Below are 26,393 nucleotides of genomic sequence, written 5' to 3' on the forward strand. Positions count from 1 at the left end.
TGATCATGGGTGCCTGTAATCTCAGCTACTCAGGAGGCTCAGGCAGGCGAATCGCTTGAACCCGGGAGGTGGAGGTTGCAGTGAGCCGAGATTGCACCACTGCACTCCAGCCTGGACGACAGAGTGAGACTCCGTCTCAACAAAAAAAAAAAAGAAAAAGAAAAAGAAAAATAATCATAAAAACTCAAAAAAGTAAAGAAACTTAAGAACAGAATAAAATAGAAAACAGAGATGATCAAAAAATGAAAAGCTAATTATTTAGAAATAGATTTGTATTCCTAGAAAAATAAAACTTAAGATTCAAGATAAAATGGAACCTAAATATACCTATTGATATTCAATAACTAGATGCAATAAAAACTCTACTCCCTGCAAATACTGTGTATTCAAGGATGGCTGCCTTACACAAGCCGGTCTGGAGTCTGGGAGAGGGACTGATCTGCAGAGGGGAAGTTGGGTGTGGACTTGCAGATGGAGGCTGGTGTGTGACCCGGCACACAGCGGGAGCACTGCCATGCATCAGGCTGTGCCAGGGGCTTGGACACTTCAGTGAACCAAACCAGCAAAGGTCTCTCTCCACTGGGTGCCTACATTTTGGCAGGGAAAGAAAGACACTAAAGCACAAATAAGTGAGTCAGAGTATGCTAGAAGGGCCTCAGGAGGAAGGCAGGGGACCAGAGTGAGGCAGTGGAGCAGTGTGGGGCCAGGCAGGCCCACCTGGGAGAGGAAGGTGGAGGGGATGGCCTGGGAGCAGAGGGTCCTCTCCCCTGAGGTGTGGAAACCAAGGGAGGTGAAGGTTCTGGGGAAGTCAGGTGGGACAGGACAGAAACGTGCCTGCAGGGTGAGCAGCACAGGTGCTGGTGTCACCTTTGGGAATCTTTTCCAGGGAAGTGGTCACCCAGGGTTTGTGGGCTGAGCGAGAGGGAGGGTATGGAGTGAGTGAGAGGGGCTGGGGGAGCGATAGTGAGGGGTCGGGAGGGGACAGCTCTGAGTGCAGCTGAAGTGAGGCCAACAGCTCCGATAAGAGAGAAGCCAGCAGTGGGCAAACCCAGGCCCACCCGAGGTCCTGAAGGTGGGTGGGGGCGTGAGCCCCCTCGATGGAGAGTGTATTAAGACAGGAGGGCCGAGGTTTGGGAGGTATCACAGTAAGTGCTGAGACAGGGAGGGCCCTTGCAGTGGCCTCAGCCTGGGGGTGGCAGCGGGGCAGTGGGCTGGGGTCTATCCAGGGGTTGGTTTGCACCCAGCACTATTCTGGGTGCTTTGCCCACATGAGCTCTCCCAGACCTTGTGAGGCCTATTTGTGTCTAAATGTGTGTGGGGGCAGGCGGGGAAGAAGTGGGGATGGTGAGGACAGATCTTTCCAGAATTTTGGCCCTGTTGGAAGGAAGGGAAACCCTAGGGGCCATGGTGTCCTGTAAATCCCCACCTTCCAGGTCAGAGATGGGAGAGAAGAGGGGGTAGACCTGGGCCCAGGGTGGCCCTGCCTGGCAGGTGGGGTCTGGTGGGCCTGAGGGAGGGTCCTCAGGAAGCTTGGGGAGGCCGTGGGGAACCTGGGGATTATTCTCAACAAAGTAAGGGGCAAAGACATCCCGTGTCCCTTGGCTTCCTCTCCAGGAACCCCCCCGGAGCCCGGAGGACGTCATGTGTGTGAGTGCTTGTGGGTATTGTTATTTTTGCTGTTTGCCGGGGTGGCGGTGGAGCTGGGGAGTGACTCAGGCTTGGACTCTGTTCACGATGTGAGCATCATGCGTGCCAGGCACTGTGCAGAACCCAGGCTCAGGGTGGCACTGGGCAGGGGCTATGGTGTTGCCCCAGGCAGTGGGTCTTTGACCCAGCTGAGTCTGGGGACCATCAATCTGTGGGCTGCTGGTTGGTGAAGATGTGAGATTTTCTCTCGAAATGCTCAGTGGCCACAGCCCCAGTGCTGGCCTGGGGTGGCTGGATTCACCTGGGCTGGTGGGTTGGCAGGAGGCGGCTGGCGGGGCCCAGAGGTCCAGTCTAAGGGTCGGAGGAGTGCCGGCCAGGGTCTCTGGGTCCATCCAGCCGAGGGCAGGCTTGCAGGGAGAGACCAACGGAGAGGGGGGAGGCCCAGGGCTGTGGAAGACCTGGCTGTGGAGAGTCCATCACTGGTGGACTCGGAGGCCCCATCCACCACCTTCTGCTGGCCACAGTGGGATAAGGGCCGGCACCCGGGAGCAAAGGCAGGTGGAGGTTGTGGTGGGAGGCACGGCAAGGAGGGTTAGGGTTAGGGCTGAAGGAGGGGTTGGGAGGGAGTTGGGGGCCTGGGTGACAGGGGTGGGAGAGACATGGGCAGGAAGACGGTGGAGACACGAGGTGGGCCGGGAAGCACTGGTTTCCTCTCTCCAGGGCTGGACCACAGGAAATCCAGCCCTCGTGCCTTCCAAGGTGCTTCCTGCCGATACGGGAGCCTCCAGGGCCCCTTCCTGCTCCCTGCTCCCGGGACCCCCACCCCTCCCATCCTGCCCCCTCCCCTGGGAGACCCTCAGCTGCACCACTCAGGCCAGGCCAGTGGCCTTGGGAGGGGCCTGTGATGCTGGGACCACAGTTCCTGGGCAGGGAGCAACCGTCTAGGCGTGGGGAGAACGCAGGACGTGACCCACACACCGCACTGGAGGCTCCGCTCTGCCGGGTCAGTGGCGTCCTGGGGAGGCGGGAGGAGGAAGCCAAACTGGTCCCAGGGAAGAGAGGCCCTGCTCTGGGGTTGACCAGAGGCTGTTTTGAGGCGAGAGGGCTCATCAGAAACACTCTGTATGGGGTCAGGGGTGCTCTGGGGTGAGCAGGTGGTGGTCGAGGTGGATCTGTTGGGGAGTGGGGGCTGTCCTTGGAAGGAGTGCCAAGCTCTGTTCTGTGTGGGTCAGGGTGTTTAGGATGGTCCAGGTTGCCACGCGGGGAGGGTAGGGAGGTTTTTCTGCGTGTATGGGGGCCGGAGCAGTTCAAGGTTATTCCTGGGAGGCTCAGGCAAAATCCGTTTTGTGGGTGATCTGGAGCTGCTCTTGGGGAGGCTGGGGGTTAGAGGCTGTTTTCCTCCTTAGGCAGAGGGGTTCCCCAGGCCGGGTTCTTCTGTGAACGTTCTCAAGCTCTGCCCTCAGGGGGCCAGCGGCTCCTCTAGGAGGATCTGGGGCTGCTTGGGGGCGGAGGAGGGGGGTGGGGAACGCCAGGCAAAGCGGGTTGGGAGAGTTCTGCAGGAGTCGGAACTATTTCGACTTAGGGGCTGCTCTTGGGGGCACAGGGGCTCGCAGTGCTGGACAGTTCCGAGAGGCCGCTCAGGGCTGGGGGGCCTGGTGCACCCCGATGGGGCGGCGGTGCCTGAGCTAGTTTCTTTACTGAGCTCCCCCCTCCTCCGCCCACTCATCACCCCCTCCCGCGTTGCCACGACAACGCGTAAAACTAAAATTCACTTCCCAGTCGCAGGTGGAGACTAGTAGCGCCCCCTCCCCTAGGCCCTTCCCCGTAGGTCGCGCCCCCATCCCGTCGTCGCTAAGGTGACGGGGAGGGGGCGACAGGCGTTGGATCCAGACCGGCCGGGGGGTCCTTGGGGGGAAGTCCGGAGCAAACTCCCCAAACTAGGCTGGCGTGGGGGAGCCGCGCTGAACACGCCAGGGCGTGGTCGAAAGGGTTAATCGGAGGGCCTCTCGCCAAGGCGGTGGGAAGGGCCCCGGACCCTCCCCGGTCTGGAGGTCACCGTGGTCCGACCCCCAGGCCTGGGGCAGGGGGGGGTCCCCGCCATCTCCTCCAGGCCCGAAGCTGGGGGGGTCGGTGGAGTGGGGGGGAGAAGCCGCCACCTCCGGAAATTAATTGTTTTTCTTTCCCCTTCTCGCCCTACCTTGGTCTTCGTGCCCCAACGCGACCCCCACCCCAGCTCCGGGACCCCTTCCTCCGCCGCACCCTCCCCGGTGGTCCGCGGATGCCCGCCCGCTGCGGAAGGGCGGCGCGGCCCTTGCTGCTCAGCCACTCCCCCCCCACCGAGGCCTAGGACTCCCCCCCACCCCGTCACAGCCCCCCGGGCCCCCCGCCCCGTGGCCCGGCCCCCGCCCTCCGCACACACCTCCCACCCCCACCTGGGACCCCGCAAGTAACCCCCCACACTGGCCCTGGGCCCTCCCGGCCCCCGCCTCCGGCGCAGCCCCCTCGCCACCCCCGCTTCCCTCCCGTCTCGGGCCCCCTCCCCCCGCCGCCCCCGCCCCCGGGGAAGGCAGGCGCCGAGCTGAGCCGGGGCCGATGCAGCTGAGCCGCGCCGCCGCCGCCGCCGCCGCCGCCCCTGCGGAGCCCCCGGAGCCGCTGTCCCCCGCGCCGGCCCCGGCCCCGGCCCCCCCCGGCCCCCTCCCGCGCAGCGCGGCCGACGGGGCTCCGGCGGGGGGGAAGGGGGGGCCGGGGCGCCGCGCGGAGTCCCCGGGCGCTCCGTTCCCCGGCGCGAGCGGCCCCGGCCCGGGCCCCGGCGCGGGGATGGACGGCCCCGGGGCCAGCGCCGTGGTCGTGCGCGTCGGCATCCCGGACCTGCAGCAGACGGTGAGCCCCGCCGCCCTGGGCCCGGCCGTGCCCCTGCGCTCCCCGCCCGGGATTCACCCACCCCCGCCGGGCGCGCCCGGCGCCTGGGACCCCCGGCCCCCGGCTACTCACCCCTCCCCCGCCGCCTCCGCCGGGACCCTCCCCATCGCCGGGGCGGGGCCCCGGGAAGCCCGGCCCCTGGGGCGGGGCTTCGACCGCGGTTCGCGGAGGCGCGGGGTCCCGGGCGCCGGCTCCCGAGCCCCGGACTCCGTCGGCGGGGGCCCGGGGCTCGGCACCCGGCATGGGGCCGGCGGGGCGGGTCCGCGCTCCCGGGACCTGAGCTCACGAGCCCGCTCCGCTGCAGAAGTGCCTGCGCCTGGACCCGGCCGCGCCCGTGTGGGCCGCCAAGCAGCGCGTGCTCTGCGCCCTCAACCACAGCCTCCAGGACGCGCTCAACTATGGGCTTTTCCAGCCGCCCTCCCGGGGCCGCGCCGGCAAGTTCCTGGATGAGGAGCGGCTCCTGCAGGAGTACCCGCCCAACCTGGACACGCCCCTGCCCTACCTGGAGGTAAGTGGCCGGCGCGGGGGTGAGCTGAGGAGCGCGCAGGGTGGATCACCAAGCTCCGTGGCGGGACTAGTGAAGGGCACGGCAGTGGGGAAACACAAGTGGGAGGGGTAAGGGTGGAGGCTGTGTGTGTGTGTGGTGCTGTGTGCAGAGTGCAGTGAGCGTGTACGGTGTGCAGCGAGCGGACACGGTGTGCAATGAGTAGGCACGGTGTGTGCAGCGAGTGGGCAGGGTGAGCAGTGAGGATGTGCAGTGTGAGCAGTGTGCAGTGTGAGCAGTGAAGCAGGCACAGTGTGTGCGGTGAGCAGGCAGTGTGCCCAGTGAGGATGTACAGTATGGGCAGTGTGCAGTGTGTGCAGTGAAGCAGGCACAGTGTGTGCAGCGAGTGGGCACAGTGTGTGCGGTGAGTGGGCAGTGTGAGCAGTGAGGATGTGCAGTGTGAGCAGTGTGCAGTGTGAGCAGTGAAGCAGGCACAGTGTGTGCGGTGAGCAGGCAGTGTGCCCAGTGAGGATGTGCAGTGTGAGCAGTGTGCAGTGTGAGCAGTGAAGCAGGCACAGTGTGTTCAGCAAGTGGGCACAGTGTGTGCAGTGAGTGGGCAGCGTGAGCAGTGTGCAGTGTGTGCAGTGAGCAGGCAGTGTGCTCACTAAGGATGTAGAGTATGGGCAGTGTGCAGTGTGTGCAGTGAGCGGGCAAGGTGTGCACAGTACGTACAGTGTGAGCAGTGAGCATGTGTAGTGAGCAGGCAGTGTGTGCAGTTAGCAGGCACAGTGTGTGCCGTGAGTGTGTACCCTGCATGCAGTGAGCAGTGTGTACAGCATTGCAGTGTCGGGCAGTGAGTGCAGTGTGAGTGATGTGATTGTGGTAAGCAGGATGTGCAGTATACAGTGAACAGTGTGCACAGTGTGTGCAGTGTGGGCTGTGTGCCACACAGTCAGTGTGGTGTGTGTAGTTTGAACAGTGTGTGCATTGAGCAGCATGGGTGGTGTGGACGCTGAGCATTGTTCTCCAGGGAGGAGTGTGAGCAGGAGTGAGTGCCAGAGGGGTGTGTGGTGTGAGCAGGGCTATCTGTGTGCACGTTTGTTCCTTTCTCCAGCTGTGAAGTCTTGTGAAGGCCAACCAAGTCCCCTCCTTTGCTCACCCATGCATGGTGTGAAGATGTATTGAGTGCCTTGCTAGGCATGGGGACACAGATGGGGTCAGTCCTGTGGAAGGTCTTGGAGTTTGACAGGGTGGAGGGGGGTGCCCAACTGCAGTGGGCATTGAATAAAGATTTTGTGAGCTGAGCTCAAAGTTGGGCGGGCCTCCGTGGTGGCACAGGAAAGTGGGGTCAGTTCTACCTGGAGAGTGGAGGGGGATGTCTAGGATGGTAAGCCTGGAATCAGGCCTTCAGAGAGGAGTGGGATTTTTCCGAGAATCCTGGGGATGGGAAGGCGAGGGGACAGTGCAGGCTGCGGGCAGCTAGGCACGTGCCTTCCATCGTGCTGCATCATGCCTGAGTGTGGTGGGTGCATGGCAGCTGTTGGCTCTGTCCACTGTGGTAGTATGACTGATGGTGTGTACAGGAGGGCAGTGAGGGGTGCGGTGTGGCCAGCATGAGCGGGACGGGGTTTGTGCATGGACTCCCTTGCTCAGCCGGGGTGGGGGCATTTTCTCTACCTTTTTATCTGAGCAGTTTCGATACAAGCGGCGAGTTTATGCCCAGAACCTCATCGATGATAAGCAGTTTGCAAAGCTTCACACAAAGGTAAAGGATCACAGGGAGGGGGCTCCTGAGGTTCCCTCCTGCCTCCCTGTGGCTGCTGTCCCCCACCCCAGCTTGGGGCTGACCACAGTCCCCCAGCTTCAGCTCAGTCTATTTCCCCATCATCAGGGGCCCAGAGCCTGTACTGGGTGTGGCTGGAGGGCTGGGCACAGATTCCTGGCCCCATCGTTGGGGTCAGGTGGTACAGTGATGTGTTCCAGTTGGATCAGACTTTTGCCGAACCCCCTGGCTTAGGGGCTGGAGTGTCCTGTGAGAAGCTGGGTGGGAGAGGGAATGGACAAGCATCTGATGTGATGGCTGTCGGGACAAGGCACCCAGCATTGAGTGGTCGACCAGTGCTGGGCATTTGTAATTAGACCTCTCATTAATCCTCTTCCAGAGGGACTATTATAACCCTATTTCACAGATGGGGACACAGAGGGCCCGACTGTGTAGACAGTGAAGCTGGGGCTGAACCCAGATCTGTCTGATTCCAGGCCCTGTGCCAGGCCTGTGAGGTGTCTACTGCTGGGTGCCACCCCCAACTGGGCCTGACCCCAAATGCTCTTGAGGGGAGCACCTTACTATTTCCCGCTGAATGTCAGAGGGGCAGGGTGGGTGCCACAGCCCCTCCCCAGGGCTTCCACCCCCAGCTCACAGTCCAGGGGGCACTTGCTTGCTGGATACTTTATGGGCGGTCTCTGGAGCCCAGGAGAGGGGTCAGAACTGTCACCCCTGTGCCCTAATGGTCCCATCAGTGACTTTGGAGCCTCAGGCTTCTGTGCCAGACTTTTCTGCTACCCCAGGTCAGGCGATGGTCAACGGCCTTGGCACTATGGCTGGGCAGAGTCCACTGTGGAAAGGTCCCCCTCTCCTGCCACTGGCCCTCACTTGACCTTGTCAGCCTGGGTTCCTCCCCTATGGCCACCCCTCCCTCCAGATCTCTCTTCAGTGACCAACAAGACATGAGTGACTCACTCTGCAGTAGGTCTCGTTTGTTTTTAGGATGAGCCTAAACTTCTTACATAGCCCCGTGTTTCTGCCTGCCTGGGCTCCAGCTGGCCTTTCCCTCTCCCCTGGTAGTGAGCACTTCTCCTCTTTCACTGCCTGGGCCTCCTGAGGAGGTTGCCTCCCAAGGCAGGGGTCCCCTATGGCACCCTCTCCTATTTCTGAGGTACATTGGGTGTTTATGGAGGGGCCCCGGCCTTTGGCCAGGGCACCTTGCCTCGTGTGTGTGGTGTCCGTAGTGCCGGCCGGGGAAGTGAGGTCTTGTGGGGCGAGTGGATAAACTGGGTGAATGAGTACAAGGCCATCAAAGTCATGTCACAGGAGGGGTCCCTGGGGTGGGGGTCTGCGGTGGGGTGAGCTGGAGAGGAACATGGGTCGAAGAAGGAGCAGGTTGTCTCAGGGTGCTGAGGATTCAGGGCTGCTGTGGGGCTGGTTCCTGCCTGGGTGGACCTCGGGCTCTTCTAGGCCAGGCAGGTTGGGGGAGCAGGGCCGGAGAGACGGAGCCAGGGCAGTGACTGAGCCTGGAGTGGGGGACTTGCTTGGGGCCCGACCAGGGTGACCTGGCCTTGGTGAGGGGCTACTTGGGTGCAAGCTGACAGTCGTGACTGGTTTGGCTATCAGGGCACAAGGAAGGGCTTTGAGCCTTGCATGGGCCCACCCGAGTGGGAATTGGGGCCGTGGTGGGAGTGCAGGACTGTGGGTGACAACTGTGATGTCAGGTGACAGGTCAGACTGGTAGGGATGTGGTGGGGGATGCCTGAAGGAGGCCTGAGGCTTGCCGGAGGAAGGCGGGTGATGTTCAGATGATGGAGGCCTTGGTGCCAGGCTGACTGATGACCGGTGTTCCAGGCGAACCTGAAGAAGTTCATGGACTATGTCCAGCTGCATAGCACGGACAAGGTGGCCCGCCTGCTGGACAAGGGGCTGGACCCCAACTTCCATGACCCTGACTCAGGAGGTGAGGAGCAGAGTAGGGGAGGGGCGTGGCCTTTGCGCGGCTGGGAGCCTGACCCTTATCTGTCTGTGAACCCAGAGTGCCCCCTGAGCCTCGCAGCCCAGCTGGATAACGCCACGGACCTGCTAAAGGTGCTGAAGAATGGCGGCGCCCACCTGGACTTCCGCACTCGCGACGGGCTCACTGCTGTGCACTGTGCCACGCGCCAGCGGAATGCGGCAGCACTGACGGTCAGTGAGGGCGGGGCCTGGCCTGGAGGGGCTCTCGCCTGGTGATGGGGCTGGGGGCAGCTGGGCCTGGTGTGGATACTGAGGCTGCTCACCCTCAGACCCTGCTGGACCTGGGGGCTTCACCTGACTACAAGGACAGCCGTGGCTTGACACCCCTCTACCACAGCGCCCTGGGGGGTGGGGATGCCCTCTGCTGTGAGCTGCTTCTCCATGACCACGCTCAGCTGGGGACCACCGACGAGAATGGCTGGCAGGAGATCCACCAGGTGTGCAGGGAGCTGAGGTGGGGTCCCGGCCTCTGTGTGCTGGGTGGGGGGTCCTGGCTCTGTCTGTAGGGGTGGGGGCCCTGGCCTCTGCCCAGGGACCCTATAGCACCTTGCTCTTCCCCCAGGCCTGCCGCTTTGGGCACGTGCAGCACCTGGAGCACCTGCTGTTCTATGGGGCAGACATGGGGGCCCAGAACGCCTCGGGGAACACAGCCCTGCACATCTGTGCCCTCTACAACCAGGTGCGACTGTGTGTGTTGCACATGCCTGCACCAGCGAGTATGGATATACTTGCCTGTTCTGGGGGTGTACGTGTGTGTGTGCTTCAGGTGACCCTGTACAGTGATTGTATGCATGTACCAGCGAGTGTGGATATACTTGCCTGTTCTGGGGGTGTACACGTGTGTGTGCACACAAGTGACCCTGTACAGTGATTGTGTATGTGCATCCCCGCCTGTGTGCCATGGGATATATATGTGCTCTGTGTCCTGCAGTGAGCTGTGGCTGCAGCACAGGCCTATGTGTGCACATTTGTTCTCTGAACACACATGGGTTTCACATGTGTGCACGTGTGTTCTGAATAACCAGGTATGAATTGGGTACATTTAGGCCCTCTGAGCCAGGTGAGACCTAAGCGTGTATACCTACTGGCTTGTCCCTGTGCAACTCAGGTATACATGGAACAAATAGGTGTGAGTCCGTGTGTGTGAGCCTGTGCCCTGCGCACACCATGTGTGCATTCCTGTGTGCACGTGTGCTGTTGTGCTCGGATGGTCTCTCCAGCCACCCAGCTGTGATTCCCTCTTCCCCACAACAGGAGAGCTGTGCTCGTGTCCTGCTCTTCCGTGGAGCTAACAGGGATGTCCGCAACTACAACAGCCAGACAGCCTTCCAGGTACACCGGTGGTTTACAGGAGTGCAAGGCTGCCCCAGAGGTGTCTGTCTCTGTGTCCATGTGACTTGACTTCTCTGAACCTTGGTTCTTCCCTGGAAGGCCCTAAGGGAGCACCTCCCCCAGGACTGCCCACAGGAGGTGTGGGGGGACGAGCCCAGCACGTGAGGGGTGTTTGGTGTCGATGTTCCCTTCGTCACCCTGCTAGGGAGAGAGGAGGGTCAGCAGGGCTCTGGGGCAGGGGGATGGGGAGAATGAGAAGACTGGGGTGACAGGTGTGGGTCTGACTCCCCCACCCCGAGGGACCAGCAGGGGTGCAGAAGCCAAACTGCAGAGGGGGTGAAGAGGGGGGCGTTGGAGGGGGGGTGGTGGAGAGGGGTGTGGTGGAGAGGGGGGTGGTGGAGACGGGGGTGGTGGAGAGGGGGTTGGTGGAGACGGGGTTGGTGGAGACGGGGGTGGTGGAGAGGGGGTGATGGAGAGGGGGTGTGGTGGAGAGGGGGTGTGGTGGAGAGGGGGTTGGTGGAGAGGGGGTTGGTGGAGAGGGGGGTGGTGGAGAGGGGGTGGTGGAGAGGGGGTGGTGGAGAGGGGGTGGTGGAGAGGGGGGTGGTGGAGAGGGGGGTGGTGGAGAGGGGGGTGGTGGAGAACGGGTGGTGGAGAGGGGGGTGGTGGAGAGGGGGTGGTGGAGAGGGGGGTGGTGGAGAGGGGGTTGGTGGAGAGGGGGTTGGTGGAGACGGGGTTGGTGGAGAGGGGGTGATGGAGGGGGGTGTGGTGGAGAGGGGGTGTGGTGGAGAGGGGGTGTGGTGGAGAGGGGGTGTGGTGGAGAGGGGGTTGGTGGAGAGGGGGGTGGTGGAGAGGGGGGTGGTGGAGAGGGGGTGGTGGAGAAGGGGTGGTGGAGAGGGGGTGGTGGAGAGGGGGTGGTGGAGAAGGGGTGGTGGAGAAGGGGTGGTGAAGAGGGTGGTAGTGGAGAGGGGGTGGTGGAGAAGGGGTGGTGGAGAGGGGGGTGGTGGAGAAGGGGTGGTGGAGAGGGGGTGGTGGAGAAGGGGTGGTGGAGAAGGGGTGGTGGAGAGGGGTGTGATCCCAGCCGCTGATGTAATTCAGGCGAGGTTTCCGGGCCCTTTCTCTGGCCAGGTTGGTTGGCACTGATGACCAGGTGGACGTGGTCTCTGTGACTTGGAGTTTGTTGGGGAGTCGGGAATATCGTGGGGGTTTGTGGACCAGGAACAGAGCCAGAACTCCTCTGTTTTCAGTAGGAGTGAGATGTGGGAAGAGTGGTCGGGCTGCTGAGGTTGTGGTCATAGAAGGTGGAGGCAGCAGTGGGCTGCCAGGTGGGTTTGGGCACATTGGGAAGCAGATACGCCGGGGCCTGTTGGGTGACAGGAAGGGGAGGATGAGCTTGGCAGCTTGGGCAGCGGCGGGGCCTTGGCTGAGATGGGAAACATGGCTGCATGTTGGGACAGACCAGTGTGCCCGTTTGCTTGGGACGGCTGGTTTTAGCTCTGAACTTCTCCTGTCCAGGTAGCCCCTCAGTCCCAGGCAGACAGAGGGCGGGTCACTCCAGTTATGGGGTGTGCCTGTGGCATCCCAGGTATAGACAGGAGTGTGTATCACTAGAGAAGAGGAACGGGCTGGGGTCTCCGGGGCCCCCAACCAAGGAAGACTCCACACAGGAACTGGAGAAGGAGCAGCTGGGGCTGGCTGGGGAGGCAAAGCTGGTGCTGCTCAGCCCCCTCCCTGCTCCTCCACTCCTTGACCTCCCCTTTCCCTCAGGTGGCCATCATCGCAGGGAACTTTGAGCTTGCAGAGGTCATCAAGACCCACAAAGACTCGGATGTTGGTGAGTTCTGTCCACCTGGGCGACCCTGTTGAATGTAGATTTGTGTGGTTTTCTGGGGCCCAGCAGATGTGGGGGTTAGTGGTGGCATAACAAAGGGGCCCACACCCCACATCTACACTGTGTGGCCAGTGGTCTCTGAGTGGCCACTGCGGGCCTGAGGAACGGGCCACAGGGCCTGTGTTGAGTGAATGTTGTTTTTGGTCTGGGAGAAGAGCATGGTGAGGTTTGGGCTGTGGGCCGGGGCTAGCATTCAGCTTAGGGGGCAGCATAGGTTGAGAGTGGGGTTGAAGTTAGGGTCAGAGTCCCTGTTTCCCGTTAAATTGTAGAAAGAGCCGGCAGGAGACATGGGGGTGGTGGACCTCACTTCACCCTGGAGCAAGCATGAGTCTAGGTGGTCCGTAGCAAGCTCTCAGCATGAAAAGATCACATAAACGACACATAAGGAAAACAAAACAGTGATGGGAAAGCAGAATGGGACTGGGAATAGTGCCATAGCCATCCTCAGGGCATGGAACTCTGAGCCCCCTGCTGCCTGCGAGTAGAGGAAAGCCTGCTGTGTGCGTGACTCACGGTCCTGGAAGGAAAACCAGGAGACACACACGTGGCCTCAGCCAGGACACCCGAGCCCCTGGGAGGTCTCTGGTGGGTGTGGTGCCAGGCCGAGACCGTCCTGTTGTAGCTGCCGGAGTCCCCTCTGGGAGAGTTGCTGCTGGCCAGGCTGGGACCATCGTGTTGAGGCCCCTTCTGGCCACCTGGCTGCACAGGAGCTCCTTTGCAGATCCCTCCATGTCCTGGGTGGTTCAGGCTTTTCTGCCTGTGCCTCTCTCTGGAATACAGACTCCTAGGACCCCCTTCCTGCCATGAGTGTTTACTTGTGGGTGTCCCCATTTCTTGTTTTTGTTTTAATTTAAAGTGACAGTGGGCAGCAAACATTTGGAGCAGAGGTTAGGGTTGAACTCTCACTTGGTTCTAATGGGAGGTTATGGTCAGGGCTGGAGTTGAATTTTGGACTGGGGTTAAGATTAAGGTCGGTTTCATGTTTAAGGGCCCTTCTGTAGAGTTCCCCCGGAACATCCCCCTGTAAAGCTTGGTTATGAGCCCCTCCACCCCAGGCTGTGTCAGTTGAACCATCTGAGGCTGCAGCAGACCCTCAGTGAGTGCCACAGCTGCTCTCAAGGCCACTGCAGGGAAGTGTGTGTTGAGGAAGTAACTGGGCCAGTGGGATGGGTAGGATCGGAGTCCAGGGTCAGGTCAGGGAGAACTGTGGTAAGGTTTGGGTTTGCATAAGGGGCAACAGATAGTTACTTCTGGTTTGGGCTCGTGTTTTGGAGGTGGCCCTTAGTGTTGAAGGGCCCTGGTTTGTGCACGTGTGGGGTCTCCTCCTCTTTTTTTTTTTGAGACAGAGTCTGCCTGTGTAGCCCAGGCTGGAGTATAGTGGCGCGATCTCGGCTCACTGCAAGCTCCGCCTCCCGGGTTCTCACTATTCTCCTGCCTCAGCTTCCCGAGTAGCTGGGATTACAGGTGCCCACCATCACGCCCGGCTAATTTTCTGTATTTTTAGTAGAGACGGGGTTTCACCGTGTTGGCCAGGATGGTCTTGATCTCCTGACCTCGTGATCCACCCGCCTCGGCCTCCCAAAGTGCTGGGATTACAGGTGTGAGCCACCGCGCCCGGCCGGGGCCTCCTCTTCTGCCTGTAATTGTCTTAACCGTGGGAAAGCTGTCTAGGACCTCTGCGCCTCAGTTTCCCTTAAGTGAAACCTGGTCTCTTATGGTCATTTGCATCCCCTTCCCCCTGTGGCCTCCTGTGGCATTTGATCCTGGGTGGGGCTGGACTCTTGCTGGTGGCCTTGGTCTAGTTGCTTGGAGGGAGGGTGGGAAGGCCCCATCTGCCCCTCATCTGTGTGCTGTGGACAGATACCCCAGGGCTCTTGGAGTCACCATAGTTGCGACTTACTGGCCATCCAACCCAGGTGTGCTTGCTTGGTTGGGGTTAGACACACATCCCTCAGTGGTAGGGAGCAGGCACCTGTGTCAGTTCATCCTGATGTGGTCGTCGGCTCCATGGGCCAACAACACCCTTACCTGATCAGGTGCCACACACAGACACTAGGGTGACACCACCAGATTTCCCTGAGTACAGGCAGCATATTTGTCAGGATTTAATACAAACCCCTTATCTCAATTTGCCCTCTCAACAACCCCCTAAGGAGTGATTAGACTGTTTTACAGAGAAGGAAACTGAGGCACAGAGGGGGTTAATTCAGACCTGATTGATTCAGGGTCTGCCTTTGTCACTCTCATGCCCTCCGTACACATTTGCTCCAAGGACATGACAGTCATGACTTGCTACATCCTATCCCCACTGGGGTCCCAGAGTGGGGCCTGTACACAAAAGAGGAACTGGAAGGAGGTGCCGCCTTCTCTGGTGGGCAGGTGCCACCTGGTGGGATCTGGTAGACTGGGACCTGTGTAACCCTTCAGGCAACAGGATAACTTGCTGCCTCTTGACAGCCCTGCTTGCCCCCTCTAGACTGACAGGCCTTGGGTGGGGTCCCTGGCCTGGGCGTGGAATTGGCATCCCACAGTGCTTTTGGTGAGTACCTTGGGGAAATGCTTCTCCAGGGTGCTGTCATGCTCATGAGAACACACCTGTGCCTGGGAGTGTGTGCCTGAGAGAGGATAAGAGACAATGTGGACCCAAAGAGTGACCCGACATGACAGAGGCAAGGAAGCAGAGGTGACCACTTCTAGGCCAGAATGATTCAGTAGCATTCTGTATATTCACAGTGTTGTGCAGCCAATTCTATTGAATTCCAAAACATTTTCATCACCACAAAAGAAGACCCTGGACACATTAAGCAATAATTCTGCATCAATTACCCTCTCCCTCCAACTCTGTCAGCCATTAACACACTTTCGTCTCCGTGGACTATAGATTTACCTATTCTTGATATTTCATGTCAATGGAATCATATAATATGTGACACTTAGTGTCTGGCTGCTTTTACTCAGCATGTTTTTGAGCTTCACCTTGTAGGATATATCACTGCTTCATTCCTTCTTATGGCTGAATAATATTTCACTGTTGGTATAAATGACATTTTGTTTATGCATTCATCTGTCAATGGATATGTGGGTTTCTACCTTTTGACTGTTTTGAATATTGCTGCTATCAACATGTGTGTACATGTACTTGTTTGAATACCTATTTTCAATCCCTTAGGTATATACCTAGGAATGGAATTTTGGAATCATATGATAATTCTATGTTTAACTTCTTGAGGAATTGCCAAACTGTTTTCCACCATTTTGCATTCCCACCAGTGATGTATGAGGCTTCCAGTTTCTTCACATCTTCACCAACGGTTGTTACTATCTTTTTTTTTTTTTTGACTGTAGCCATCCTAGTAAGTGTGAAATGGTATTTCATTGTGGTTTTGACTTGTATTTCCCTAGAGACTAATGATGTTTCGCATCTTTTCGTGTGCTTATTGGGCATTTGTATATCTTCTTTGGAGAAAAGTCAAGTCCTTTGTCCATTTTTAAATTGGGTCATTTATTTTTGTTGTTGTTGAGTTGTAAGGGTTCTTTATATATTCTGAATACTAAACTGGTATGGAATATGTGATTGTAAATATTTTCTCTGTAGAATAGGAGATCCTTGTCACTTTTTTGATAATGTCCTTTGATGTACAAGAATTTTTAATTTTGATAAAGTTCAAGGTATCTATTTTTTTCTTTTGTTGTTCATGCTTTTGGTGTCATAGGTCACGAGGGTTTATCCTCTAGGTTTTCTTCTAAGAATTTTACGGTTTTCACTCTTATATTTAGGTCACTGGTCCATTTTAAGTTTTAACTTTTGTTTATGGTGTGAGGTAGGGAGCCATCTTCATTATTTTGCATATGAATATCCAATTGTCCAGCACCATTTGTTGAAGAGACTATTCCCATTGAATGGTCTTGGCACCCTTGTTGAAAATGAATTGATCCTAGATATGTGGGTTTATTTGGACTCTCAATTCTATCCCAGTGGTCTACATGTATATTCTTATGCCAGTACCACATGGTTTTGATTACTGCAGCTTTGTAGTAACTTTTTATTTTTATTTTTTTGGAGATGGAATTTTGCTTTTGTCACCCAGGCTGGAGTGCAATGGCACAATCTCAGCTCACTGCAACCTCCGCCTCCCAGGTTCAAGCAATTCTCCTGCCTCAGCCTCCAAAGTAGCCGGGATTACAGGTTTGTGCCACCATGCCCAGCTAAGTTTTGTATTATTAGTAGAGATGGAGTTTTACCATGTTGGCCAGGCTGGTCTCAAACTCTTGACCTCAGGTGATCCACCCGCCTCTGTCTCTCAAAGTGTTGGGATTACAGGCATGAGCCACTGCACCCAGCGTGTAGTAACTTTTGAAATCAGGACGTTTGAGTGCTTCAACTTTGTTCTTCTTATTTGTTATTGTTTTGGCTAATCAGGGCCCTTTGCAATTCCATATAGACTTGAACATTGCTTTTCTGTTTGTGCAAAAAGGGACATTGGAATTTTGCATTGAATCTGTCAATCACTCTGGGTGACATTAACATTTTAACACCATTGTCTTCCAATTAATGAACATGGGATGTCCTTTTATTTATTTAGGTCATCTCTAAGCAGTGTTATGTCATTTTCAGTATATAGATTTTTTTACTTCCTTAGTTAAATTTATTCTTGATTATTTTCTTCTTCTGGATGCTATTATAAATGGAATTATTTTCTTAATTTCCTTTTTGGATTGTTCATTGCTGGTGTGTAAAAACAAGTGATTTTTGTGTGCTGATCTTGTGCCCTACAACTTTGCTGAATTTGTTTATTAGCTCTAGTAGCTCTTTTGGTGTATTCTTTGGGATTTTCTATATATAGGATCATGCCATCTGCAAATAGAGATAGTTTTACTTCTTCCTTCCCAATTTGGGTGCCTTTTTTTTAATTTTTATTTTTGCCTGTCTAGAACTTTCAGTACAGTGTTGAATACCAGTAGTAAAACCAGGCGTCTTTGCCTTGTTCCTGATCTTAGGGGGAAAGCATTCAATCTTTCACCATTGTGTATGGTGCTATCTATGTGTGTTTTTTTGTTTGTTTTTTGTTTTTTAAATATGGAATGCTTCATTAATTTGCATGTCATCCTTGTGCAGGGGACATGCTAATCTCTGAATCATTCCAATTTTAGTATATGTGCTGCAGAAGCAAGCACTTTGGATTTTTAATAAATTTCCTTTATTATGTTGAGGAAGTTACTAGCCTCTATTACTAGTTTCCTGAGTGTTTTTATAATGAAAGAGTGTTGGATTATGGCAGATGCTTTTTATGCATCAATTGAAATGATCATTTTTTCCCCCTTTGTTCTATTAATGTGATGTATTATATTGATTACATTAGTCTGTAGATTTCTTTTCCTGTAATGCTCTTGTCTGGCTTTGGTATCAGGGTAATACTGGCCTCATGAAATGAGGGAGTATTCCCTCCTCTTCTGTTTTTTGGAAGAGTTTCAGAATTTGTGTCAATTCTTTAAATTTCTAGTAGAGTGCACCAGTGATGCCATCTGGTGGTGGACTTTTCTTCGTTGGGAGGCTTGTGGTTAAGGATTCAATCTCTTTGCTTATTATAGGTCTGTTTAAATTTTCTGTTTCTTCTTGAGTCAGTTTTGGTAATTTGTGTTTTTCTAGGAATTTTCTACCTCATCTAGCTTTTCTGTTTGTTGGCATATAATTGTTCATAGTATTATATTCCTTTTTAACTTCCGTAACACTGGTAGTAAGTCCCCAAATTTCATTTGTGATTTTAGTTATTTCTGTCCATCTTCTCTCCTTACTAGTCAATCTAGCTAAAGGTTTGTCAATTATGTTGATATTGTCAAAGAAACAACCTTTTATTTCCTTGATTCTCCACTGTTTTTCTATTTTGTTTATCTCTGCTCTAATCTTACTGTTTCCTTCCTTCTGCTAGCTTTTCTTTTGCTAGTTTGGTTTGCTCTTCTTTCTCTTGTTTGTTTGTTTGTTTCTTTTTGGTCTTCTTTCTCTAGTCCGTCCGTCCCTCCCTCCCTCCCTCTCTTGCTTCCTTCCTCTTTCTTTTGTTTGCTCTTCTTTCTCTAGTTTCTTCTTTTCTTTCTTTTTTTTTTTTTTTGGAGATGGAGTTTCGCTCTTGTTGCCCAGGCTGGAGTGCAATGGTGCGATCTCAGCTCACTGCAACCTCCGCCAACTGGGTTTAAGCGATTCTCCTGCCTCAGCCTCCCGAGTAGCTGGGATTACAGGCACCCGCCACCATGCCTGGCTAATTTTGTATTTTTTAGAGGCAGAGTTTCTTCATGTTGGTCAGGCTGGTCTCGAACTCCCGACCTCAGGTGATCTGCCCGCCTCGGCCTCCCAAGTGCTGGGATTACAGGCATGAGCCACCACGCCCGGCCTCTTTTCTTTTCTTTTATTAGTTCATTCATACAGACAAGGTCTCACTATGTTGTTAGGCTGGTCTTGAGCTCCTGGGCTCAAGTGATGCTCCCGCTTTGGCCTCCCAAAATGCTGGGATTACAGGCATGAGCCACTGAGCCTCGCCTTCTTGTTTCTCTTTTGTTTCTTTTTTTTTTTTTCCTGAGATGGAGTTTCACTCTTGGTGCCCAGGCTGGAGTGCAATGGCGCAATCTTGGCTCACCGCCACCTCCGCCTCCCGGGTTCAAGCAATTCTCATGCTTCAGCCTCCTGAGGAGCTGGGATTACAGGCATGCACCACCACACTCGGCCAATTTTTGTATTATTAGTAGAGATGGGGTTTCTCCATGTTGGTCAGGCTGGTTTCGAACTCCCGACCTCAGGTGATCTGCCTGCCTTGGCCTCCCAAAGTGCTAGGATTACAGGAGTGAGCCACCGAACCCGGCCTTCTCTTGTTTCTTAAGATGTATAATTAGGTTATTGATTTGAGATTGTTTTCCTTTTTAAAAGTAAGTGTTTACAGCGTGAAGTTTCCCTTTAAGTACTGCTTTTGCTCCATATGTTGTATTTTTGTTCTTGTTTGTCTTAAAGTGTTTTCTAATTTTCCTTATGATTTCTTTTTTTTTTTTTAGAGATGGGGTCTCACTCTATGGCCCAGGCTGGAGTGCCCTGGCTTGATCTTGGCTCACTGCAGCCTCAACCTCCTGGTCTCAAGCCATCCTCCCACCTTAGCTTCCTGAGTAGCTGGAACTACAGGGTGCAGCACCACACTTGGCTTTTTCTGTTTTTTATAGAGATGGAGGTGTCACTGTGTTGTCCAGGCTGGTCTCAAACTCCTGGCTTCAAGTGGTCCTCCTGCCTTGACCTCCCAAAGTGCTGGGATTACAGGCTTGAGCCACCATTTCTTTTTTGAGTCTGATTTCTTTTTTGACACATTGGTTGTTTAGGAGTATGGTGTTTAATTTCCACATATTTGTGAATTTTCCAGTTTTCTTTCACTTCTCGATTTCTAGCTTTGTTTCATTGTGATTGAAAAAGATAGTTTGTATGATTTCAGTCTTTTAAAACTTTATTGAGACTTGTTTTGCGGCCAAACATACAGTCTGTCTGGGAGAATGTTCCATGTGTACTCGAGAAGAATTCTTGAATATATTCTGTTCTTGTTGGGTGGCATGTTCTATATGTATCATTAAGTCTAATTGGTTTAAGTCTTCTATGTCCTTACTGATCTCTCCAGATGTTCTACCCACTATTGAAAGTAAGGTATTAAAGTCTCTTACTATTATTGTGGAACTGTCTGTTTCTCTCTTAAATTGTGTTATTTGTATCATATTTTGATGTTCTGTTGTTTGGTGTGTGTATGTTAATAATTGTTAATCAACATATAATGTCCTTCTCTATCTCTTGTTACAGTTTTTATCTTAAAGTTTATTTTGTATGATGTTAATATAACCACCCAGCTCTCTTTTGGTTACTATTTACATTAGATTGCTTTTTTTATCCTTTCAGTTTGAACCTATTTGTGTCTTTGGGTTTAAAGTGATTATTCTGTAAGTAGCATATAGTTGGATCATACTTTTTAATCACTATCTGCTTTTGAAGTAGAATTCTATTGGAACACAAACACACCTGTCTGCTTATATGTTGTTTGTGGTGGTTTCATGCTCTGTGGTGGCAGAGTTGAGGCATCGTAACACAGACCACATAGCTTGCAAAGCCTTAAGTAGTTACCGTCCAATTCTTTCCAGAAAAGGTTTGCTGATCCCTGGACTAGAATGTCTTTTATAGTTTCCCTGGTTATAGTTAACTGCAAATGGTCCTGTTCAGCAGTAGTCTGGTGAGATTCGTCACGTGTAGCCTGTTTTGTCTCTCCTGAAGCTTGTGAAATGCAGTTCTTAGAGCATATCTGAGCATCCTCAAGGCCTCATTTGGCTGAGAGGAGAAGCAGGCTTCTACCTCTGAAGTTAGGGTGAGAGGTGAGAGGCAGTTTGACTGGGATGTGGCCCCTTAATGGTAGCTTCGTTCGTAGGGTGGCCAACTCTTTTGGTTTGCCTGGAACCAAGGCAGTTCCTGGAACATAGGAATTAGTTTTAACATCTGGAAAGCCTGGGCAAACTGGACATGTTGGTCACCCAGCTGGCTGTTCAGAGTCTTACCTATGCCCCCTTACCCCAGTACCATTCAGGGAAACCCCCAGCTATGCGAAGCGGCGGCGACTGGCTGGCCCCAGTGGCTTGGCATCCCCTCGGCCTCTGCAGCGCTCAGCCAGCGATATCAACCTGAAGGGGGAGGCACAGCCAGCAGCTTCTCCTGGACCCTCACTGAGAAGCCTCCCCCACCAGCTGCTGCTCCAGCGGCTGCAAGAGGAGAAAGATCGTGACCGGGATGCCGACCAGGAGAGCAACATCAGTGGCCCTTTAGCAGTCAGGGGCAGCCAGAGCAAGATCAGGTAGGAGGGGGCTGGGAGGCCCTGGAGGGGTTGGGAGGGTGGGGTGCTGGGACCTGAGCCAGGAGGAGCCAGCACCGGGAGGCAGAGAGAGGCCTGGTGGTGCCTGGTACCTGTGTAGTGATGGGCTAGGGCTTCCTGGTTGGGGAAGGGAAGAAGGCATCTCTGGAGGTGGGGACAGGCACATGCACGCTGATTTCCGGTTGGAGCTGGGCTTGCCATGAGGACAGTGGGCAGTTGAGGGAGTGTGTTAGGTGGAGAGGGTATGTTCCTGCCTGTGATTTAGAAAACACACTGCAGTGTCAGGCATGGCTGGGAAGAGTCAGGGCTGGTGGCCTGTGGTAAGGGGGTCAGGGATGGAGTTGCCACTCCAGTAGGGCTCAAAACCTACAGGTAAGCCCCAGCCCTGCCCCCAGGGTATACTCATGGTTTCCCCCAGCCCTGGCGCACCTACAGGACGCTGTGGCTTCTATTCTTTACCCTCACCCTGAGGCCTGGGTCCCTGAGGCAGGGATGCCTGGACGGGAGCCCACTGGCCTCTCTGGGCTGTGCAGTGGGTGCTGAGGTGGGTGCACTGGCTCTCAGCCACTTTGTGCCTGGGCTTCTCATCAGTAAGTGGGAATAGTCCTACCCAAGTCATTGTCTTTGGGAAGCCTTCCAGAATGCCCTGGGCAGGTGAGGGATCACCTGGCAGAGTCTGGCAACTGCCGGTGAAAGCACCTGCCCTCCCTGTGCCTTGAAGGCAGGCACCATCTTTGTCGTTTCCTAGTTTCATCAGAGCCGGGCACTGAGGAGGGTGTTTGGCAGACATTGTTGAGTGAAAGAGTTACATAAACAGTATGTCGTTGTCAGGATGGCCGCCGGCCTTTACAGTTCTGTCAGTCCATGCCCGCTGCTGGGATGAATGGCATGTGTATACTAGCTCCTTTAACCTTGACGACGTACATGTTCATGCTCTATTAATACCATGTTACAGATGAGCGTCCTGGTACTCAGGTGGGGCCTGTGACGGGTCCAGGGCCACAGAGCTAGGGATCAGCTTCACTGGGCCCCAGGTAGACCCAATCCCCAACTTTCTAAGCCTGAGTGTTCAGCAGAGGGCTCAGGGTGCAGCAGGGCCTATCGAAGTGGCCCCTTCCTGTGCTGCTGCCTCTGCTCTGCAGCCTGGTCTCAGCGAGGTCTCCGTGTCTGTCTCTTTGCCTGGACTTGTTGGACTCGCAAGGCTGCCTGTACTGCCCCAAATCTCAATTCTCCCCGAAGCTTTTTTATAGACCCGCGGATTTTCTAAGGGCTGAGTGGCCCAGTGGCTGAAAGAACACATTCTGCATTCCGGATGTTTCCATCCCGCAGAAAGGCTGCTCCTGAGCTGGAGGCACGCGTTGCCACAGGCCCCTCCCTGCATTCGTTTTTTGTATGTGTTCATTCATCCTTTCAGCAGACACAAAACTAAGACCTGCTGTGTGAGGGGCTCCAGCTCACCTGCTCTGTGGGGATGGCAGAATTCTGTTTTTTCCTTCCTCGCAAACATTTATTAGGTGCCTGGTGCGTCAGAGGTGGTGGGTCTCAGGAGGTTGACAGCCGAGGGCCCGGGCTAAGCAGCAGTTAGGTGGGCAGTGATCCCCTTATGGGGCTGCCCTGGTGAGTGGACGAGGGTCTGCGGCTCTCGGGAGGGGCTGAGGAAGTTCGGTGCCCCGAGGAGAGAGGTCACCTCCGGGGGAGGCCAGGCTGCGCCCTGCACCGCGCGGGTCTCAGGCGGCGGCGGCCCCGCAGCGCCCTCTGTCGGCTGAGCCGGAGCCGGGACCCGACCCCCAGCAGCCCCCCAGTATCACACGGGGCGCGGTGGGGCGAGTTTGGGCTGAGAGCCCGTCACTTAACAGCTGGCCCAGGGGTCAGGATTTTAGAGTAGTTCAGGTGTTGGCAACAGCGTGATGGACAGCCCACAGGAGGGGAAGGAAAGGTGCCCCTCTGTGACTAGAGCGTAGCAAATTGCCAAGCCCCAGGGAGCCTGGCTCTTGGAAGAGCGTGTGGCTCTGGCCTGCCTGGGTACTAGGGAGCCAGTGCAGGCTTCTGAGCAGAGCCTCAGTGGAGGAGCGAGAGCTCAGGCTCTAGCCCAGTCTGGGAGTGGTCTGGGGAAGGTGGGCATCAGGCAGTGGGCGTGGGCAGGGGCCGGTGTCCAGGACGAGGGGACACAGGCCTAGACGGGGACTGGGCACCCAGCGATCCGGGCCCTGGACCTGGAGGGGTGGGGGGGCGCCCCTCCCTCCCTCCCGTTCGCCGGCTCCAGGCGGCTTTGCTGGTGCCCGAAGCCCCCGCCCCATCCCCCGCTCCCACTAGGCTGCCCGGACCACCGTCCCGCGTCCGCGTCCGAACTCCCCCTCCCAGGGGTCGGCGGCGAGGGGAGGGCGGGAGGGAGGGCGCGAGGGCCGCCGGCACCGCCCGCAGAGGGAGGAGCCCGGCCATGGAGGAGGCGGGGCGCGGGGCGGCCGCGGCATGGAGCGAGCCTGGCGCGCCCAGGAGCGCAGCCCCGCGGCCCCGGAGCCCTGAGCGGGCGCGGCTCGTGCGCTGGCGGGAGCGGGCCGGGCGCGGCGGCACGGCCCATGGAGCGGCCCCGGGCCGGGCCCCCGGCGGGCAGGCGGGCGGCGGGCGGCGGGCGGCGGGCGCTGCGGCGGCGGCTGCGGTGAGGCCGGCGGCGGGGCCGGGCCGCGCGCCATGGAGGCCCCGGGCGCCGGCTTCGCGTGCCCGCTGCCCCCCGGCATCGCGTCCGTCACCTACGTGTTCGTCTACAGCCCGAGCGGGCCCGGCGGCCCCGGCCCCGCGCCCGGCCCCGGCCCCGCGCCCCCTGCGCCCCCCGCACCGCCGCCCCGGGGCCCGAAGCGGAAACTTTACAGCGCCGTCCCCGGCCGCAAGTTCATCGCCGTGAAGGCGCACAACCCGCAGGGTGAAGGCGAGATCCCGCTGCACCGCGGCGAGGCCGTGAAGGGTGAGGGGCGCGGGGGGGGGCGGGCCCGGCGCGGGGAGGGGGCGGCGCCGCGCGCGGTGCTGGCCGGGCCGGGGCAGTGGCTCTGGGGTCTCCTCTGCCGGGGCGGCCCTGGGCCCTCGTGGGATCCCTGGTGTCACAGTGAAGGGCTCTGCCTGGGGAAGGTTCCTGCCGTGCGGGTCCCTCCGGTGCTCTGTCGTTCCGGGCTCCCTGTGTCACCACGGAGGCTCCTCTCTCGCCATGGGCGTTTCTGTGTCCCCGGGGGTCTCTGCCTGAGGGACCCTGTCCCATTACAGAGCTTCCTAGCCTTGCGGGGTTCCCGTGGCACTTCTGCAGCTTCTCCATTGGAGGCCCCTGCGATGTGGGGGACCCTTGCCGTCGTGGGGTGTCTGTGACCGTCATGTGGGTGTTTGTGTTATGCAGGCTTCTGTCACTGGGGCTTCCTGTGTTCTGGGGGGATCGCGTGCCATGACAAACCCCTCTCATTATGGGGGTCTCGGGGCCATCACCGGGCTCCTAGCCTCAGGGCCGGCTGAGGTGGAAACAGCCCAGCTGGTGCATCACGTGGCCTCACCCACTGGCCACAGCACGATGACCCCGAGCTCTTGGCAGTGACCCCTGGGTGGGTGACAGAGCCAGGATGGGGGTCGGTTGAAGGGGCTGGGGAAGCATGGTCAGCTGTGGGTGGGGGCAGCAGCAGGAGTGTGGCCCCTGCCCCTGCCTGCGCCCCTCCCCGAGTGTGTCCATCTGTGTGTCTCTCTGTCCCCCACATGTCCACCCTGTGCCGAGCCCATCTGTTCCTTTCTCTCTTCTGCGTGGATCCCAAAATCTTCCCAGGGAAAAAGCTGGGAGAAAGTGGGAAGGGAAGGAGGGAAAGGGCAGGGGGTGGGTGGGCAGAACCTGCTCCTGAGGTGGGGTAGGCGCCCAGCTCTGCTCCCCACTGACGGCCTGTCTGGCTTCTTCCTCCAGTGCTCAGCATTGGGGAGGGCGGTTTCTGGGAGGGAACCGTGAAAGGCCGCACGGGCTGGTTCCCGGCTGACTGCGTGGAGGAAGTGCAGATGAGGCAGCATGACACACGGCCTGGTGAGTGACCCCACGGCCCCCCGGGCAGCTCCCAAGGGGACCACCCCTTCCAGTTTCCTTTTGGTCTCTCTTGGTGCTACATCCACATGGATATTCGTAGAGAAAAGACTAGAGGTAAACTCAAACAAACACTCAAAGTAGACGCAAACTTGTGTACATGACACAGACACGTGTGCACACACTCTGCATATACTTGGGAACGTGCGTGTATGTAACCTGACACTTCACGTGCAGTGGAGACACATATGACCTGTGTGACGGGGCCTCTGTCTGTGTGATCCCACATTGACTCCCAGTGACTTGCACCCCACCAGCACAGTCCTTCGGAAACACCAGGTGTGTGGAACGCATGATTCCTGCGTAGCTGGCAGACATGTAAGGAGGTCAGTGTGAGAAAAGAGGCGTTTTTCCAAAGTGGACAGATTGTCCAAGTGGGCAGAGCAGGGAGGCCCGGAGCAGCCAAGAGGAAATGAGGCCAGTTGGGTCTGGAGGTGCCCTGGTGAGTGCCCTGGGGCAGGGATGGTCTGAGGGCAGCAGGTGAGGGTAGGCTGGTCCTCAGCCTGCAGGGAGGATGTGAAGGTGAGGGCTGCAGCTCGTGGGGTTGGTGAGTGGCTGCTGTCCAGCCCTGCTGACCATCTGGTCCTTTGGGGGCCCCCGGGCTGGAGCTGGGTGCATGTCTTGGGGGTGCCCTTGCAAGGAACCCTCAGGGGTCCCGGGAGGCCCCCAGATCCATGCGTGTGCTTCTGTCCTGGAGAGCTGGTGGGCCAAGCAAACCTCTCCTGAGTGATGGTCACTGGGGGTCATCGGTGGTGTGTCTGGATCAAGGGTGCATGCACCCTCCCTGTGCATGTGAAGGGCTCAGGCCTGGGGTTACTGTGTCCCCATCTCTGGGATGAGAGTTTCCCAGAGACTCCACCCCTGTACGGCCTGGACCCCTGCCCTGTGCTGAGCTCAGCAGAGGCCCAGGGAGGCGGGAGCTTGGCCACTGACCCTTTCCTGGGCCGGTGCCCTTTCCTCCTTCCTTGGCCTTGTTCTTCCTTGCTCTGGCGGCTCTCCTGGTGGCTTAGAGTGTGGAAGGGACTTGGCCCCCTGTTCTCAGCCCGTGGAGGGTGGATAGCGCAGGATCCAGATGGGAAATGGTTTCAGAGATTTGGGCCCTGGTTCAGAAAGTATGGGAGAGGGGAGGGGAAGGAGAGGTAGGGGGATCCACACCTGTGGCGGGAGCGGGTCTTGAGCTCCCCCACGTGGTGGTGAGGAAGGTTCTGGTTTGAGGACTGTGTGGAGTGAAGGGCATTTGGACCTAAGTCTGAAGCTGACGGGGAGGTAGGGAGGTTTAGGCTGGAGTCAGAATTGGAGAGCAGCAAATGTTTTTTAGGTGTTTGTCATGTGCTGGGCCCTGTGCTGGGAGCCGGGATCACGGAGGCTCAGCT

At 56.6% G+C, this 26,393-nt stretch overlaps 1 protein-coding gene and 1 non-coding gene across 7 annotated transcripts in view; one reads left to right on the forward strand and one right to left on the reverse strand.

Annotated features, from left to right (window-relative positions):
• Positions 1-2,565: 2,565 nt before the first annotated feature.
• The window catches only part of SHANK3 (SH3 and multiple ankyrin repeat domains 3), a 56,824-nt gene continuing 32,996 nt past the window's right edge, over positions 2,566-26,393 (forward strand). For 2 of the 6 annotated variants that reach the window (XR_010125928.1, XR_010125927.1), the window contains exons 1-12: positions 4,040-4,527; positions 4,871-5,074; positions 6,744-6,815; positions 8,670-8,778; positions 8,854-9,005; positions 9,104-9,271; positions 9,397-9,513; positions 10,089-10,166; positions 11,931-11,997; positions 20,633-20,906; positions 23,690-23,883; positions 24,850-24,963. Coding sequence is in view for 4 of the 6 variants with exons in the window: in XM_054469675.2 (XP_054325650.2) it covers positions 4,240-4,527; positions 4,871-5,074; positions 6,744-6,815; positions 8,670-8,778; positions 8,854-9,005; positions 9,104-9,271; positions 9,397-9,513; positions 10,089-10,166; positions 11,931-11,997; positions 20,633-20,906; positions 23,690-23,883; positions 24,850-24,963 (1,837 nt within the window). In the remaining 2 variants the exon portion in view is untranslated. Of the gene's footprint in view, positions 2,651-3,880; positions 4,528-4,870; positions 5,075-6,743; positions 6,816-8,669; positions 8,779-8,853; positions 9,006-9,103; positions 9,272-9,396; positions 9,514-10,088; positions 10,167-11,930; positions 11,998-20,632; positions 20,907-23,689; positions 23,884-24,849; positions 24,964-26,393 lie in introns of those variants that run through there. The other 4 variants (XM_054469675.2, XM_054469678.2, XM_063663091.1 and 1 more) reach the window with 4 other exon arrangements.
• LOC129023744 (U6 spliceosomal RNA) lies at positions 17,126-17,229 on the reverse strand. The gene has a single exon (XR_008496893.2). It is a non-coding gene; the product is annotated as a U6 spliceosomal RNA (small nuclear RNA).

The sequence above is a fragment of the Pongo pygmaeus genome, chromosome 23 (genome assembly GCF_028885625.2).
Source record: "Pongo pygmaeus isolate AG05252 chromosome 23, NHGRI_mPonPyg2-v2.0_pri, whole genome shotgun sequence".
NCBI classification, from domain to species: domain Eukaryota; kingdom Metazoa; phylum Chordata; class Mammalia; order Primates; family Hominidae; genus Pongo; species Pongo pygmaeus.